This window comes from Haplochromis burtoni, unplaced genomic scaffold, assembly GCF_018398535.1.
Source record: "Haplochromis burtoni strain Fernald_Lab_line unplaced genomic scaffold, NCSU_Asbu1 Contig_14, whole genome shotgun sequence".
NCBI classification, from domain to species: domain Eukaryota; kingdom Metazoa; phylum Chordata; class Actinopteri; order Cichliformes; family Cichlidae; genus Haplochromis; species Haplochromis burtoni.
The window spans coordinates 2,158,225-2,176,397 of NW_024582375.1; the positions used below are offsets into that span (position 1 = coordinate 2,158,225).

At 39.8% G+C, this 18,173-nt stretch overlaps 1 protein-coding gene across 1 annotated transcript; it reads right to left on the reverse strand.

Moving 5' to 3' along the window:
• Positions 1-67: 67 nt before the first annotated feature.
• On the reverse strand, positions 68-11,240 carry atxn10 (ataxin 10). Its single transcript, XM_014329631.2, has 11 exons — positions 11,079-11,240; positions 10,331-10,522; positions 9,929-10,014; positions 9,277-9,373; positions 9,007-9,171; positions 8,829-8,909; positions 8,444-8,600; positions 8,157-8,274; positions 7,743-7,927; positions 3,678-3,741; positions 68-2,011 (listed from the first exon to the last, which is right to left on the reverse strand). The coding sequence occupies exons 1-11, from the start codon at positions 11,207-11,209 to the stop codon at positions 1,827-1,829; spliced, it is 1,461 nt and encodes a 486-aa protein (XP_014185117.2). The 5' UTR covers positions 11,210-11,240; the 3' UTR covers positions 68-1,826.
• Positions 11,241-18,173: the final 6,933 nt, after the last annotated feature.

The following is an 18,173-nucleotide window of genomic DNA, read 5'->3' on the forward strand; positions in this document are numbered from 1 at the left end:
AAGGCACCTGTAGCTTTTTTGTTTTGTGTCACAAAAGGCCAACAATATTTCAATAAAAACAAAGAGCTCCTTGATACACGCAGTCCTTTATTATGCATTAAACTCATTATTCATAACCTCATAGTACGACCCAAAGAAAATGAAGCTTTGAAACCCCAACCAGAAGGCACAAGTACATTATAGTAGAGGCCTGTGGTGTAAAATGCTGACATGGGAAACAAGAAATCATGACCTTGACCAATGTGGTACTAATGTGTTAGGAGATGACCACATGGCTGCAGCCATGCCACCTCATTCAGCCAGGCTGACTTGCACAGGCTCTTTCCTGTGAGGCTGAAAAGCATTGCAGCCATTCAGTCAAGTGCGACTAACAGCTGTTTTGTTAGCCGTCTGAAATCCTGGGGACCGGAACCCCATAAGCTCCCTTCACTATGTTGGCGGATCGAGAGGAGAGTCCGACCAATTGTTTCAACACATTTTGTCATTAAAAAATCAGGTGCAGAGCAAACAGGGTGGAGCAGGGTGTTGGCAGGCGCATAAAGCGCTGCTTTGTTGAGTTGTCAGGACCGTTCAGCTTATCCAGCAGCAGGAGGGATGTCATTCTGCAAACTAATGCTTATGGTCCGATTCCTCTCACTCGCTCTGCAGATGCACAATTCCACTATGTTTTTATCTACTGCCTACTGATGTAGAATTGCTATCACAGGTCAGCAGACCAAACATGGCTACAGCTAAACAGGAAATACAATATTGATGAAATATTCCCGGAAAAGTCTCCGGAGTCTGGTATAATAAATAATAGATTGCTCAAAGTATTGTGAAGTGTAAGTTGGTGTTATTCTAGAATGGTTAGAACTCATCCTGCATGCCATGATCTCTCTAATGACTTAGTTTTAATCATTAATGGATAGAAATAGAAGATTAGGGTGAAATTCACAAAACTATGTTAAGTATTTAACTAATACTGTTATAATCCTAAAACAAGAATAATTGGAAAGGCAAGCAAAAACACGGTAAACACACTGGGCCTTGTTTTTAAATAACGACACATGCATTTGTATTACTGCATTTCCCCCTTAAATCGCCTTAGCTTATAATATCGTGAATACCATATCTGTGTAGATAAGTGGATATTGGAAATACTTGAACAAGGTCTTCATATCATGACCAAGATGCCTCCATTTAATTAGGTAAGGCAGGGAGGGGGTAGATTACATCATGTTTTGGTCATTCTCTGTTTCATGGTTACTGCAGAAGTCACTATGGGCCTGGGATTAAACCCAAACCCCTGCTGGTATCATCTGTGTCTGTGAAAAGCAAAAAGCCAGGATACTGCAGTGCTCTTTGTCTTTGGATTAAACCGCAAAACATCAGCCCTGCCAAAAGTTACCAGCATGAGCTCGCCACTAACAAACTCATTTCCCAGACTCGGATCAAGACAAAGCCAGAGCTCCTGGCATCCTGACCTCTGCTTCTATACCACAGATCTTTTGTTTACATAATAGTTTAGGCTTGAGTACCAGCATTACTGAGGTAGAAAAATACGTTATAGAGCATAATACATACTTTTCTGAGCGCACTTTTTTGATTATTGTGTGGGCAGCAGTGTGACTGTTAGTTATCCTGGGCAGGCGCAGATAATATTTGTCTAATACTAAGCAGGCCTATAACCTGAAGAAGCTGCTTAAGTACTTGGTAACATTCATGAGGCTTTTAACACAAGCTGCATGTTCACCCATTAGTGTACACATTTCATGTATTCCCTTCTACTTTACATGGAAACCTGTTTATGGGTTGAGGACCTTCTTTCTCCTCACAGATGTTTTTTAGGAGTCTTTCCTCACAGGTTTGAGCAGCAAGGTTCCATCTCGCTCTTCCACCAGGAAACCCAACTCCCTGAGCGCGGAGTAGTCAGCTGTGCCGCAGCGTTCCAAAGTGGCAATCAGTTTCTGGTTCTCCGAGTTGTGCTCCAGGAGGTTCCTGATGGTGAAGATTGCCCACTGGCTGATGACTAGAGATGCCCGGTTAAGGACAACAATGTCAAAGTTTCTGCTTTAGAGAGTGGAACATGCAGCTGTTCCATCTTTTATTTTTAAACATATTTTTCAATGACTTATTATTTCCTTATTTTCTCCTCATATTTATACAGCTTCAGAGGTAGATCTTCATATTAAAGATGGGACAAAGTTACAAATAATACAGTCAGCATATGTGGAAGGAATCCTTGTTAGACAAAAGCTTGGGAATCAGTTTCTGGCATTCTCATAGAGAGGGGATCTCCATAATACAGTAAGGCTAAAAGCAGCCCCACCCACCTGCTCTTCAAACCTTGTGTTTCCAAGGGGCAGCCAATGAGAAGAAACCAGGTTTAAAGAGAGATGAATAGCTGAAACTACTCATTTCAGACAAAGGACAAACTGAGGGGTTACACCACAGCCAAGTTTATGAGAACTATGGATGATTTTGAACCGATTAAAAGTGAGCAACAAAACAAAACACATTACTATTGCCTAAAAACAAGCATCCATTTAACACTACTGCATCAATTTAAATCAAAATTTGTGGTCTTATTCAGTCTCTTTTGGAATTAAGTTTTGTATATTTGTACAGTAAAGCCGGTGAGTTTGCCCCCCCCCCCCTCCCAAAAAAAGCCAAAAAAAACAACAACAACAACTTTGCATCGCGCTACAAGGTAGTAGATGTCATGCAAGATGGATCTAGGAAATGATTTGTTATAGAAAGAAAATACAATACCAACAAAACCTGGAAAATAGATCAAGCTCTTTCAACTCATGAGCAGTTTTTATTTTCCCTGGGTCATTGACTTCAAAGACAGCCTAACAAACAAACGGGTTTGCAGACAGGTTGTGTATACTTTGCATTTCAGGTCACCCCATACACACTTTTTTTTCTAGATAACTACATTTTCTAGACAGGATGTAATGGTAGATAGACTGGGTTGTGGTTCTGTGTGTGTGGATGTGTCGGTAAGCAGACATGAAAGATAAACATGGGAACAAAAACAATGACCTGAAGACATATGCGTTTTCTCAAAGACTGTCAAAAAGTTGTGACAAAGATACATTATATGTGAGCTCCCTCCAGTTTAAAGTCAGGGTTTGTGGGTCTGATGAATGTGGTGCTGGAAGCGTCACTTTCTTTTAGTGCAATAAATAAGTGAAAACTGGAGCTCCGCAGTGTACCAACTGTTTATTTTCTTTCTTCCAAGGTCTGCTGGTACCCATCAGCTAATTGAATCAAGCCCAATAAAGTGTAACTCCACTGGATAGAAGAAGAAAGTTTAGCATTTTACTTTAGTTGTGTATTAAACTGGATTTAAAGTTTACAAAACAAAATTTGCATGTTGAATTAGCCATTTTAACACCAACTGCAACCCATCACATGATACTGTCAACCATCTGCAAGCACAGCAACATAACTCTCTTCACATTTCGGCACTCTTTCCTTGCCAGCCAGTACACGCTGCAACAATTAAAGCTCAATGCAAAGTTGTGCAGGCAAGCCCACTACCTTTACTGTACAAATATACAAATATACAAAGCTTAATTGCAAAAGAGCCCACAAACTTTTTGCTTAAATATGAAGAATGATTTAAATAAACATGAAATATGGCTACATTACCACAGCTTCATATCTATACTTCACAGAAAGGATACAAGGATTGTTGCTGTCAATGTTGCAGTTATCCAAGATGAGGGAGATGCCTTCAAGTTCTCGCACCTATGGGATATAAGAAAATGATATCAAATATAGAGTAACTCAGCTGCCAGGTCCCCAGCTAATTTCACAGTGTTACCTTCTAATGAATTAGAATGTAATTAATTACCCAATTTCTTTTGCTTGTTTTCACTGTTGTTTGTTCAACTTTAACGGTAACATATTACTGTAACGTAACGTGAGGCGTTGTTGACTACTTGATTCATTATCATCACTTCACCTGTCAGCTCAGCAGGTGTACTCGCAGTGAAACAGAGCAGAATGAGGCAAAACTAGCACAACTATAAATGACAGCAGTAAGCAGCTGCCTGATGACTCTCACATTGAACCAATATGAGACCAGTGTAAATAAATCGTCAAATGCCAATTTAGTATATTTATCCTTGGAGGTCATTTATTCCCAAATTCTACTTTCCAAAAATCAGGAAAAAATAGAGCCTGATATAGCTTGATACAAAATGATTTTGGCTGCTCCATCCACCTCCATCTCAAACTATCCTCAGCATCCTCTTTTTAAACCAGACCTCTCTATGGATCCGCCTTCATTACATCCATGAATCGTCTCTCTGGTCTTCCTCTTTTTCTCCAGGCTGGCAGCTCCATCGTCAATATCTTTAATAAAATATATCCACTGTCCCTCCTCTGCATGTCCAAACCAGCTCAGCCTTGTGTCTCTAACTTTGAACTGTCCCTCTGATGTACTCTTTCCCAGTCTTGTCCATCCCTGTCACTGCAGCTACTACAGCTCAGCACATCAATTTTGTTCTTGAAAAATCAACCAGTACCACTCATACCTCAGGTATGTCAACTGGACCGACTTGAATAACACATTATTTTTAATTTAACACTGATATTGGATCAGTACTCAGCATCTGCTGAAGTAAAAACATTTACATATCAGCACCACAAACTGCCCATTGTTTATGCAAGAATAAAACCAGATACTCCTAATGAGATGACTTATTAAGTGAACAAAACTATAGCAAAAGGTCTTGCTGTACAGTCTCTAGTTACTTTATATCTCTTTTTCAGGAGGAAATAAATCTGTATAAACTTACTTTATATTCAAGATTTACTAAAAGAATTTGTGAGACGTTTATCGAGGTTCACGATTCGAGTTAAGAAACAGCAGACAAAGGAACAGTACAGAGATGCCCTTAGCAGAGCCTCACATCCATGCAAACAAAGCAGTGTGGTTGTGGGTTAGTCTAAGAGCACCACAACAGGACAATCTGTTCTTTATCATGTGTCTCATTCTATAGGCTTAATTGTTGTATTTGCTTTCTGATGCCCTCCGCACGCCGTTGCGGTTACTCTCCAAACACACTGGAGCAACAGAACAAGACAAAGTGCTGAGTTACAGAAAATGGAAATGTCATTTACACTGTCAAAGAAACACAGAGCACGCAGGTCTGCGTTTTCCACTTTAGGAATCATTGTCTGAAGTTACTGAAATTATATTTAAACTCATAAAGGGATGAATAACAAGCAGCTGGACCCTGACTTTCAGTCCGGCACAAGCAGTTCCTCGCTTTGCATGCACATCTTAAATTACAATCTCTCCCAAAGGTGAACAGAACGACATTTGGTTTACTGGAAGAAATCTGGGTGAAAACAGATACGTGGTGATTTCTGACCACTGACAGACCACAGATCAGCATCCATAAATATTATACAGGGGCCAACTGAGGGTGGCCATCCCACAAGCATTCCACAAATCTGTTCCTATTAAGTACAACCGAGTCTACAAAGTGATGTTGATACTGTCTGCTTTATTACCCATCTGTGCTTTACACTGATAGCTGCATGCTGAAAGATGTCAATTGAGAAAAACTGATAAGATTTCTAAAATAAACAAGAAGCTAATGTTTCACATTTGAGTGGAAAACAGAGTTGTGTTGAAAGAACCCACAGCCTCTCGCTCAATTAGACTTTGCACTCGTTTGCACTCCTCAGGAGATTTGGTTTGAGGTTGCATGCAGCAGCCCATTTACTAGAACCTGCCTCTGAGCATGATCATTTAGTGGAGAGGTCAAACAAAGCAAACTAATTCAGGTGGGCCTCCCAAACCTTGCAGTCACATTTACACTTTTGACCCTCCAACTGTGTTGGACTGATTAAGGGTATTTGTTTAAATGCTAGGAGACCAAGGATCGCATTAGAAGGGCAGACCAGCAGGCTAGAATAAATGCAAGCAAAGAAAAACATTTAAATTTTAGGGTTTGTAAATATTTTCCTTTTCTAAATTCGATAATTGTTCTAAACCATAATTTCCTGACAGAACTATCAGTACATATTATAAAACTAACCAAAGAGGCTTTGGGCAATTTTCAATATGCTAATGTGTCTCCCCGCTTCCTTCACTTGACTCGTCCTTGTGTCTTACCTCCTCCTACTGAGGATGGGAGAGAGACAAGGAAGAGAAGCATATAAGCACCGACATTTACTAATGATGAGAATATCCACATTCCCACGTATAAAACCTTACCGCTGCTCATCTTTCACAGCTAGATAGCTAGCACGTACAGGTAGGAATCAACAGGCACCACGTGATAAGATATCATGACAATATGATGTTTTACATTTTGCAATATGCTGAGTGTTGCAATAACATATTTTGTGATTTATTTTTTTGTAGCTGAAAATGATGTCCTAAAGTTAACTTTCTTTTTGGATAAAAAGATACTGACAAAAGTTATCTCACTTCAGTTATTTTTTTAGTGCAAAATGAGATATTCAAGCACACAAACACTGTCACCGAAACCTGCCATCCATGCTGCCGGACAGAGTCAGTCTCCTGTCACTTTACAATTACATGGTGTCAAGCAAGCAATTACATGTAACCCATTTCTGATAATACAGCAATTATCTGTAATAAATAGGCACATAGTGCTGTCTGTTGCAGTCTGCATAGACAAAAAAAAAACAAAAAATATTTAAGTATCACATTTGCTCTCAGCAACCTTCTTGTTCTACAGGAATATAACCAGAATGCAACCACTCAGCTGAGTCAAGTCCCCTCAAATTGTGCTCATTCAGACTGATAGTAGTGTGTTGGTAGTCTTCCTGCATTTATAAATTAAACAGCCATTATTTAAAATAATCTCTCAGAGAGTGACTGCAGTCATTCCAAGTCAGACTGCAACCGTTTGCAGAACAGCTTCCTATCAGGCGACCTGTGCAATCACCTTGTGACCAAAAGTGGTCATGACTGTTAAGCTCTGCGCAGCCATTTAGTACAATATGAAAAAAGTCAATACAATCACCAGTCAGCCAGCTATGTTTTTGTAGATGCAAGATGGTTGCTGTCCTATTTTTACTGTGACTGAGTCATTAGCTTGTTCTGAATTAGAAGGTAGCGTTGTTTGCTCAGCTAACATTTATCTCATGAAGATGGTGCATGAGATAAGCCATCTTTTACGAAGTATCCTCACAGTATTATTTAATAAAATACTGATTTTTTGCTGTACCTCTATTGACAATAATGGCAAGGAAAATATTGTGATACCATACTGCATAGATTTTTCCTCTCCCCTACTAGATAGACAGAAAAAAATAGCTAAAGTGCTTGAGCAGATTTCCCCACCTAACAGTTATTTCAAAATGCCTCCGGGTACTTATTTGGGCAGCTATTTTGAAGTTTTACTTAAAGAAACGCTTCAGATGTGACAGATTTAAGTACAAGACTCTGTGAGTGTCTGTCTCTGACAGATAGGTAGACAGACAAAGTTCTCTTTATGTCCCACTAATAGTATAATCATGAAATACTGTATGTAAATTCTCAACATATTTAAAATGGCAGCATATGAAGGACTCTGAGTTGCAGAAGTATGATTTTTAGGTCAAGGAAAGACAGAGGACAAGTGGAAATATGACTCAGCACATTGAGCTACCTCTGATCTGGAAATTATGGCTTACAGCAAAATTTTCATTCACTCTTCGTCACAGTTGTTATCAAGTACCACCACAAACTTCCATCCCTGCACTCATTCATTTGTCCAAACCTTGTTCTGGTTGTTGGTATTGCTGTGGCAGAGGTTTCCTATGAGCCTGATGAGGTGTGCCTTAAAGCTGATGACAGGAGAATAAGAAGAAGAGTCTCCATCTCCACTGAAGGAGGAGAAGTTCTGAGCAGCACTGAAAATATTCTTGCTGGCCTTCCCAGTGGCGTGTACCTGCTCCAGGAGCTCTGCATGGACAGTTTGTGACAGACAACAGGAAAAGCAGAACACCTTCTGAGAAGCAGCATAAAGCTATTCAGATTATAGCCGATTTTGACAAATGAGATTCTGCTTTTCTCCTTTAAGAAACAGATTAAATGATAAACCTCAAACTTTCCAGCATTTGGACTTTGCGGGCTGTTTAATTTAATGTCTGCTGTTGCTCGGTTGTTGACTTAATGGCTGTTTTTCATTTACCAACAGTAGTTACTAGAAGGTCTGGATGATCCTGTAGGAACATGAACTGCTTGTGGTCTGAGGTCATCTCACACAGCACATCCAGTAGACTAATCACTGTTAGTGCCTCCTGCAGGACCTGCAGGGGATTGCAACAAACGGGGGGCAGTCCACAGAGTAAGAATCTTTTGAGACACAATACTGAGTCAAAATGACTGAAACATAGGTTAATTCATTTCACACAGGGTAAGACTAACAAACGCAGGGTGAAAAACCCGCAGAAATTGTGTTGAATTTATGATCTGTACCTCATCACTGGACGCAGAACCCGTAGCAAGTGTGAGCACAGCACCACAACCTTTCTGGAAGGAAGTGGCCAGGAAACGAGCCACACTGGGAGGGATGCCACAGTCTTCTGAGCCCTCCTCTCTTAGCTGGGCTAAAAGTAGCTCTAATAAAGTAACTCTGAAAAACAAAATGTACATCTATATGAAGCATCCATAGTTTTTATTTAAATATTAGCTGTTTTTACTACTATTCTGTGCATCAATTCTCTGCAGTGCAAAAACCAAACTAACTAAAATAATAATAGTTTGAAAGGTGTTGTAGCATACATTTAACCATATCTTTATTTTTACAATTCTGTTTGAATGAATTGTTCATGTTTTTGTCCAAACAACAAAAATGAAGTACCTATCATGGTGAGACATTTCAGAGTACATGTTCTCCACCAGCGATGAAGACTTCAGGAAATGCTGTGTTGCAATCAGCACTCTGAAAAATCAATAAATAGCAAAGGGAAAGTAGCACTTAAATATGCCCTTAATGCATAACAACAGTTTTCAAGGTAGTACCATAATGATGCACTTACGTCCAGTCCAGCTCAGGCTGAGTCCTGCAGAGCTCCATCACCCTGAGAGCCAGCTCAATGTTCTGTGGCTTGGACAAATCTTCCACCTTGGCCTCATCCAGGCATGTGTGGATTACCATCGAGGTGTAGTTCACGGTCTTCTCATCGTCAGTGCTAAGCAGCTGCCTGTTTGGATACGTTCGGGTTGACAGAATTACCAATATAGAATCTGCATGTGATTTTGGAGTCAAACAAAAAGATGAGGGTGAGATTTTGGCACACAGAACTTACAGGAAAAGGTCTGGGAAGCTTATCATCCAAATGTCATCTTTGCACAACTGGTTACCAACAGCCAAGTTACCAAGAAACTGGATGCCACAGCGAAGAGCTGAGCCACAGAAAACCGATCAAAAATAAGAAAAAAACATTCAACATTCATTCAACATTCATTTTCCTCCATGGTGTATTGCTTTTATGTCCCTCTAGACTGCTAAAGTTTTTTGCCTACTCTTGAATACAAAAGAACTTGACAGAACGGTTTCTTGTAAAACTCAAAAGAACCCTAAAAAAGAAAAAAGAAAAAGAAAAACAGCTCTTGATAGTGACATCGTGACAGGATGTAAACATTAATGACATCCTCCCCTAACCTGAGCTGTAATATTAGCTGAATGCACACTTCTTCTGGTTGGCGGATGTAGACTGTTGACAGAAAATAGTTCTTATATGAAACTGCCTACACAAAAGGCATAATATTTTTTTGACTAGTCAAAGTCATAATTTCTTTTACAATGTGAGCACCACAAGACAAAAACAGCACAATCTACTTCCATCTCTAACAACCTCTATAGCTCACTTCAAAACAATTTAGTTGGCTTTGAAAGGGACAAAGGAAAAACACATAACTACTGTACCTTAAGCATCAGTAGCTGAATTTTAGACTTACGTTCGAAGATGGTATCTGGAATCTCCATATTTACAGTAGATAAAAATCTCAGGAGTTTGAGGGATACATCAATGAAACCAAGTTCCCTAGTTGACAAAGACACATTATGTCAAGTGTTTCTTTGTCTTAAGAAAGGAGGTGCCCAATAATCTAACAAACTTTGACATAATATTATAATAAACTGCAAAAATAGCACTTCAACAAATCCTGCAATTGCAAAGATATAATTGTACAGGTTCCTTAAACATAAACTGCCAAATTTTAGCAGGAAAAATGCTCAAGAAGGATTTTTAGCAGAGTTTCCAAATAAATCAGTCACTAAACTCTATGACCATTGTTTACTTAATTAATTTGTATTTACTGAAAGATCCCCCTCATGCTGCTTTGTGATGTCGGGGATACCTGAGCAGACTCTGGTTACGTATACTCTGGACACAGGAGTTCCTCTGAGCTCTGAAGCACTCTGCGGTCAGCTGGAGCTGCAGGGTAAAGGTCTGCACATCCTCACTGTCCAAGCCGGCAGCCTGCAGCTCTTCACAAAGTCTGGTCAGGACCTTCACAAGAGTGGAGAATGTCTTCTCCTCCACAGCATCTCTGACAACGACAAACAGGTGAACAAATACACAATATTCATTTCATTTGCAGTACTCTCACTGGGAGACCACCAGATATAAAACACAGATGTAGTTAATAACGCGGTATTTGCACTACATTAGCTGGATCTTGCGTGAAACACTGTCTTTTTTCCATTAAGAAAAAAATAAAAATGAAGTTCACAATTTGAATCCACATGTGTGGGATACTCCTGTGCTACAAATTCTACAGAAGGGAGCATAATGTCACGTGCACAGGCCGTTAAATTTTAATAAGCAGAGTTAGCTCCTGCACAGGAAAAACAATGCCAGTAATGCTTAAAAATGTGCTTTTAGTACAAAACCACGTACTGAAGCTATACTGCTGATATGTGTTAGTTTTGTTTTTTTATGCTGCAGCGATAATTATTAGGTCTGAGTTCAGAAACCGGGCGTGCCGTTATATTTGACTGTGCGTAGTTGACAGTTGGGTATTTTCAAGTTACTGCTAGCTTAGCCGGACCGCACTGATACGGCCCATTTCCGTATAAAACATAAATAAATTACCCAGACCTCACCTGTATTCGACATCCCGCAGCGCAGCTGTAAATGTTTTTAAAGTCTGCAAGTGTTCAGGTCCGTGTTTTTCATTTAAAATACCAGCGATGGACGCTGAGGTCCCCAAAATGATGTCGGTGGAAGCTGCCATGTTTGCCTGTTTCACGCTTGTGGGCGGGACGTCCGGAAAACTCTTTAAGACATTATTGGTTCAAATCAGTATGGGGCGGGGACTGAGCATGTGCTGCTGTTTTCTTGGTGAAGAAGAGTCGCCTAGACTGCTGTGTAATGAAGGCTGTGACTGCAAAAAGACTCTACAGAATGAATTTTCATGTGTTTTTGGATAAAACTGTGGGTAAAAATGACTTAACTATTCTGTGTTTCACTGTAATGATTTGATTAAGCACTTAGCACTGAGAAAGACAGAAGTAAAAATAGAACTGATGAGAGCCATCAAGCTTCGGGAGACCAAGGTTATTTTAGTTAACTAAAAAAAGGAACAAACTAAAAATACATATGAAATAACATTTTAGTTGACTAAAATAAAACAAATAAAACATAGACTTAAATGTAAAACTAACTGCAATGATTTTATGAACTTGGAAAACTAACTAAATTTGTTTGTTTTTTTTAAATAGAGAGACCAAACTCTATTTACACTAGTCTAATTTTGTATCCATTATAACCTCCCTAAAATTGCTATAGGATGCAGCTGCATTCACATCTCAAATCCATTCACCAAAACCAACATTTGAAAAGTTCAAATGTCAATCCATTCAACCCAGATAGTTTATAGAACAGCTACTGCAACTGCAGCTGCAAAGCCGCAAGACAAGCCTTTGTGATTTCCATGTAGAGTGGCAAATTTTAGATTACAGATCCATTATGGTTCTCCCTTGTATTTCCACTGGCCTGGAACAGCACAGCAGCGGTGAAAAGCAGCTCGCTGCTGAGAAGAGTTGATTACGGATGGTAGGAAGCATCCACCTCAAGCAATTTGTCAGCCTTAAAATGAGGCAATGAAAGAAGCAAACATTCCCTTTATAGAATTCCCATTATTCATTTTTCAAGTGGAATAACTGGAAATATCCTCACAAACTGGAAATGCTGTGGCATGATCGGGGAATCTGAAGAGTTGAGTTACAGGAAAAACAGGACATCCTATCAGGGTTCAGCCATTCTAGAAACCTCAGTAATGTTAACTAGACGGCGGCTGGTTTAGTCTGCTGTGGCAGACGATCTAGCTCTCTCGGAAAAAGAAAAAACAAAAACATCAAGACAATCAACCACACACACAGTTTTTATTATTCACAGATGGTCGGGCATTTTGCCTGTACAAAACACAATCAGCGTTGTTAAATGAAACACTTTAATACCAAGTGAATCATGTTGTATTTGGTCTTTCAAGACAGAGAAAAATGCAAGGAGAAATGAAATGGCTCCTTGTGTCGAGCAGCAGTTTGTCACAGCGGCACTCACGACAGCAAACTGAGCTGAACCTAAACACAGCGCACAGTGGTTAAGGAAATTATAAATGTTTATTTGCACCCTGATGGTCTAATACCAGAGCCTGTTTCATTCCACTCTTGTAAAATCCATGTTTCAACACATCTGGCATAGCGCTAACAAAGGAGAAATTCATTTGTGGTGTGAACATTTTCAGCCATGCGTGAAGTGTGGCTCTGTGAAGACGGGCTTCAATTCAGACATTCGTGGACTCAACATTATGTAACCTTCTAATTTTCATCCCCCCGAGTGCTCTAATTTGTGGTTTTGAGTGAAAGGCTGCGGTTGAATAGTTATTTGCTGCTCTGAATGAATGAAAATCTCTGTTATGTGACATACATGAAACAAAAGTAAAAGTATTTAGGATACTGTAGTGTTAACACAACACAAAACAGTTTCCTTAAGGCACTTGATATTGTAAGGTAAAGACAGCTACAGTAATACAGAGAGAAACCCCTCAGGTGACCCCCTATGAAAAAGCACTTGGCAATAGGGCTGGGCCATATTATACCGTTCACGGTAATACCGGTATAATGTTAGGCAACAATAGGAAAATGAAATATCGCGATAGAATGGGAGTAAAACGCGCATGCGCAGTGCCTTTGTTTTCATACGCACATGGCCGATTGTTGAGTGAAACAGATGAACCAGAATTGGTTTGTAAAAATGGTGCAACTTCAGTGATGTGGAACTGGTTTGGTGTTTGTCCGTCAGATACACGACAAAGCACATTTTTTTGCAGAACATGCAAGCGGCCGTCGTTATTGTCGTATTTGTCGGACTAAGATGCTCTTAAATCTGGGAGTAATCTGGGTCCTAAACTCCGTATGCTTCAGTTCAAACGAACACTGCAGCATCACTGAGGTTAAAAACTGTCTAAATTCTTTCATCTTTAATAAAACGATCAGCATTGCTGCTTTACCAGGTGTAACTATGAAGTTTAACTTCCAGGCATCCATGTAAAACAAAATTTATTACATTTAACAGGAGTTAGAAGTTAGCAGGAAGCTAGCGGAAGTTAGCTCGCTAGTTTCGCTAGTTACCTAAGCATGATATAGCATGTTCTGACTGAGAGATTTCTGAAAAAATCAAACGTACAGCTCTGCTATCACTTCCAACATAAATGAAGACAGGAAACTAAACAGCAGTGACGTTTGTAGGGTTACTGAAGTTGGGCTAGCTGGTATATAATGATGTGCTACGTAATCGCTAGCGACACAGCTATGTTAGCATAACATAAACAGTGAAGCTGGAGGACGAACACTAACACTTTTCCACTTATAAAAGTTAACGTTAAAGTTCCTGATAGTTAGAGACAAATGCAATCGCATGGCAGGATGCTGTAAACGGACCAAACTTCAGTCAGGAGAACAACTGAGATAATCCATCCACAATACGAGGTTAGTCATTAATATACTGCAACAACATGGGAATAGAGCAGCTGCCAGAGAATTCAACATTAATGAATCAATGGTACAGAAGTGGAGGAAGCAAGAAGAATGAGTTTAATAAAGTTTGATTTATCTGACTGCTTTGTTTCGCTTAATGTGCCTTATAATCCCGTGCACCTTATGGTCCGAAAAATACGTACTGCACACTGCAGTTTAATGTTGCAAAGCACCTCTTTTTAACTTCAGTGGATATTATACATGGTTATGCTCAGGATATGTCAGCCCATTTCTACTGGAAATGCCTTTTGGTTAAACTTTCAGCAAGGAATTTGCATTTGCACTGTTACATTTTTATAAAGCTTTAATGTACATAAAAACCAGCTTCTTGTTTAAGTGAAAATAAATGAAGGTTGTCTTTTTGCGCTAGTAATGTTGTGGAGTTGTATTTTGTCTCACATCAATTATATCGTCAGTTATATCTTTATCGCAAATTTTCAAATATATATCGTGATAAATATTTTTGGCCATATCGCCCTGCTCTACTTGGCAACAATGGGAAGGAAAAACTCCCTTTCAACCAGCAGCGGTCTCCAGCAGAACCAGGCTGTAGATGGAGCATGCCCATTCACGTTCTGTTAGACATCACCTCTGCTGACTGGGGTCACTCAAGTGGACTTCTCTAGCACATTTGTGGTGGTGGAGCCTTTTTTTAAAAATCAGCTTCTGTAAAATTATATTGATTTCTGTGCAGTTTATTGTGTAAACACCTAATCCAAGAGGTACTTAGCATCTCTGGGTATCCTGTTATGAAATGATGATGTATAAAACCCTGCTTCTGGGTTCAAACTACACTGTGTTCATTAAGGCTGTTGTCTTTTTAATGTGTTTTAATGCTTCATATTCTTGAATTCAAGAATTGGTCAAAATCTGCCTGTACCGTACACTGGGATTCCCCATTCTTATCTATGGGTCGTAGACCTGGGTCATCCTCAAACACGACCTCAACAAACTTGAGGTCTTCCAAACGCACTGTTTGCGTCAGATTCTCCGTGTGTCCCTCCGTGATAGTCTAAGCAACGCGTGATACGTAGTCAATGTCACCAGCAGGCCTCAATGCAAGAGCTGATTAGGAAGCAACGACTGCAATGGTTTGGCCACATCTGCCGCATGAGCAACCATCGCCTGCCATACTGCCTTTTGATGCAGCAGCATCAGAGTGAGAGTGATGAGAGACCTCCAAGAAGACTTGGATCAAGCAAATTGAAGATGATCTTAAACAACAACGTCTAACCCTCAAGCAAGCAAAGGTGAAGGCAAGAGACCACAAGACCTGTAAGTGCATCGTTGATCAAGATGGAAACCCTACGACACCCACAGCGACGTATTGGCTTCGTGGACAACCTCCCTGCCAACCGCCAGCTAGGGACAAAAGAAGAGGAAGAAGAAGACGAAAGAATGCTTTATATCTTATTCGATTTAATCTGAACAAGCCCCCTGTGGCTTGCTAACTAAGCTTGCTAGCATTAGCTGACAACATACTCCACCCTCTGCTCTAAGGACCCACTGCTTACCTCATAATAACTCATGTTCAGAGACTGTAAAGTGTTAATTCAGTATGTTCTCAAGCCATTTGTAAGTATTTTCGAGGTTCAGTGGACCACATTTTCCTGTTGGGGAATGTTTTTGCAATGGAGGTGAATGCTTGGTACGCAACAGTGTTTAGGTGGTATGTGTCAAAAATGCCAGGACCCATTACTTTAGTAAATTGCTAGCGCTTTTAATGTTGTGGTCAACGGCTTTATTTATTTATTTATTTTTTATCTCAGCTCAGAAGCAGAATTCAGAGATGAAGGCATGGATGGTTTCAGAGCCACCTTCAACACACAGTCCTTGGGACCAGTTATAAGATTCTGCTGGATTTCACCTGAGTGATTAGTGACAGATTTGAATTAGTAAGTTTTCAGTTTATATAGTATCTAAATGTAAAAATAGACCATAAATGCACAGTTGATTGAAAAAAAAAACCCTATATATTATAGAGAACTGACTGCCATTTGTAACCATAACTCTCTTTCCTATACAATCGTGCTTGTTTGAAGTACTTCACTACATCGAAAGAGAAGTGGTCATCTGCTTCCAGGTTCTCAAAGAAACACCACTGGCACCTTGGTAAAGGTTAACCTCTAAAGCTGTCCTGAGTACAACTATTTGTAATGCAAAAAGAAGGTTTAAGGTTATTAATAGACTAAAAAAGCAAACCACAATGTGCATTCAGTGTTTTACACACATTTTTACATTATGATTTAATAACTGTTCTGCAGATTGAGACAAATGTTATCTTTAGCAGAGTCATGATGCTTGCAAATAATTTCCTGGATTAAAGTTCCTACTTCTTTAATAATATGATACCAGACACCAGAGACACACACGGTTTCACACATAGATGAAATGTATTTTTGCTCCACTTTTCTTTACCCTCCAGTTCAGCACAGTCTCTGAAGGTTGGCAGAGAGATGAGGTTAAAAACACAGTTGGTGTCACATGGCTGGCAGGCCTTAGCACATCACAGCGACTGAGTGGCTGTGATACTGTCGGACCTAAGTGTGACAGAGAGGAGCCATCAGTAAGAGACAATATCCAAGGAAAAAGTGGGATCTGTAATGCAATCTGAGGGACATGTGTGACTGATACAGAATTCAAAAGTCATCACATAAAAAGACTTTAACTAAAGCCCCACAGCCGCCTTGAGCAAGAAGAACCTGGCAAAACCTGAATAGTCCCATAGACCTCGATGGTAAGCCGAGCAACGGGCGCCTTAAAAAGAGGCCAAACCCTGATTCCAAACCCTAGAATCAAGTGGGTGAGGGTTCCCTTAACGTGAAGACAGTGGTGCTTTTACAACACGACCTCAAAAACTGTAGAGGGAGCTGAGCCATGTAATTACAAGCAAGCAGGTGAGTCCAAGTTGTTCGCTCCGAAACGGGGCCAAGCCACAGAAATGATTGTGTGGTATTCCACACCACTGCAGTGCCACCAAGGAAAAACAGGCGGAGAAAAATTTAGAAGAGGGTATGTAAGAATGAATGTCATTTGTTGTGATCCAATGGCACATTCGCATTTCTGAGGAAGAAAAGGAAACCGACTCAAAATCAGCAACTGAATCAGCATTAAGGAATTAAGGCCACCACAAGCAGGTAATATTACTTTTTCCATGCAGAAAACTATATTTTCCATTTATTTCCATTTTTGGAAATTGTTATATAATCCAAAGATATTGCAGAATTACACTGACATATATTTCATACCTTGGCACTTTCAATCAGCTTCACATGCACCAAACCTCGAAAACCAGCAGGAGGAAAGTGGAAGAGGGGAAAATTTGTCTGGTTGCATTTATTCAGCTGACCAATGCAGCTACTGGGCTTTTGGTATCAATTACAGCAAATTAAGTGATAGCCACCCAACACCAACACTAAAAGCATCATCCATCAAATGAGTTAAAATGCTGCTCTACCACTAATTGAGCCCACCATTTTGGCTGGGCCCCAGGTGCCTATAAATAAGAGCCACGCTTATTTTTCTTGCATTCCTCTAAGGCGAGGCCTCTTTGATCTTTTGGCCACTTGGAAGTGATCATCGGAAAAATTGGTTTCAGGGTTCAAAATGACCACAGCCGAGGAAGAATGAGTACTGAGAGAAATTAAAGCCAATGTGTATCTGTGTGCTTTAAATGTTGGAGAGCAAAAAGCGACTTTAATCTCGCAGCTTTAATTTCAAACACAAAGAGTCGGGTGTATAAATGTATTAAAAGGAAACTTTGTGTATGTGAGATGCCATCACTACTTTATGAATATACAAACAGTATTCACATGGTGAAGGGCAACTTAAAAGCCCCATCTAGTGGTCTATGGGGTCTCCTAATATTCTAAAAGACATGTAACAAGAAATCTCAGAACAAATATCAAGATTACAAATAATTTAAAAAACTGCTTTGCTTTCTCACTAAGAGTAGGGGGGAAATGAATATAATGCCAATGTGTCCAAACTGTAACAAATACGCTTGCAATCCTCATAGATTTTTCAGTTAAATAACAAATTGTTGACTTATGGAGGGTTTATGTGACCGTTAGTTTTGGTCCTGTGTCTTTCTGGGGGTTTTTAGGTTACAATTACCATGTTTTCTTTTGGTGCTTGCTTTTCTTTTGTCGGTTCGTTCTA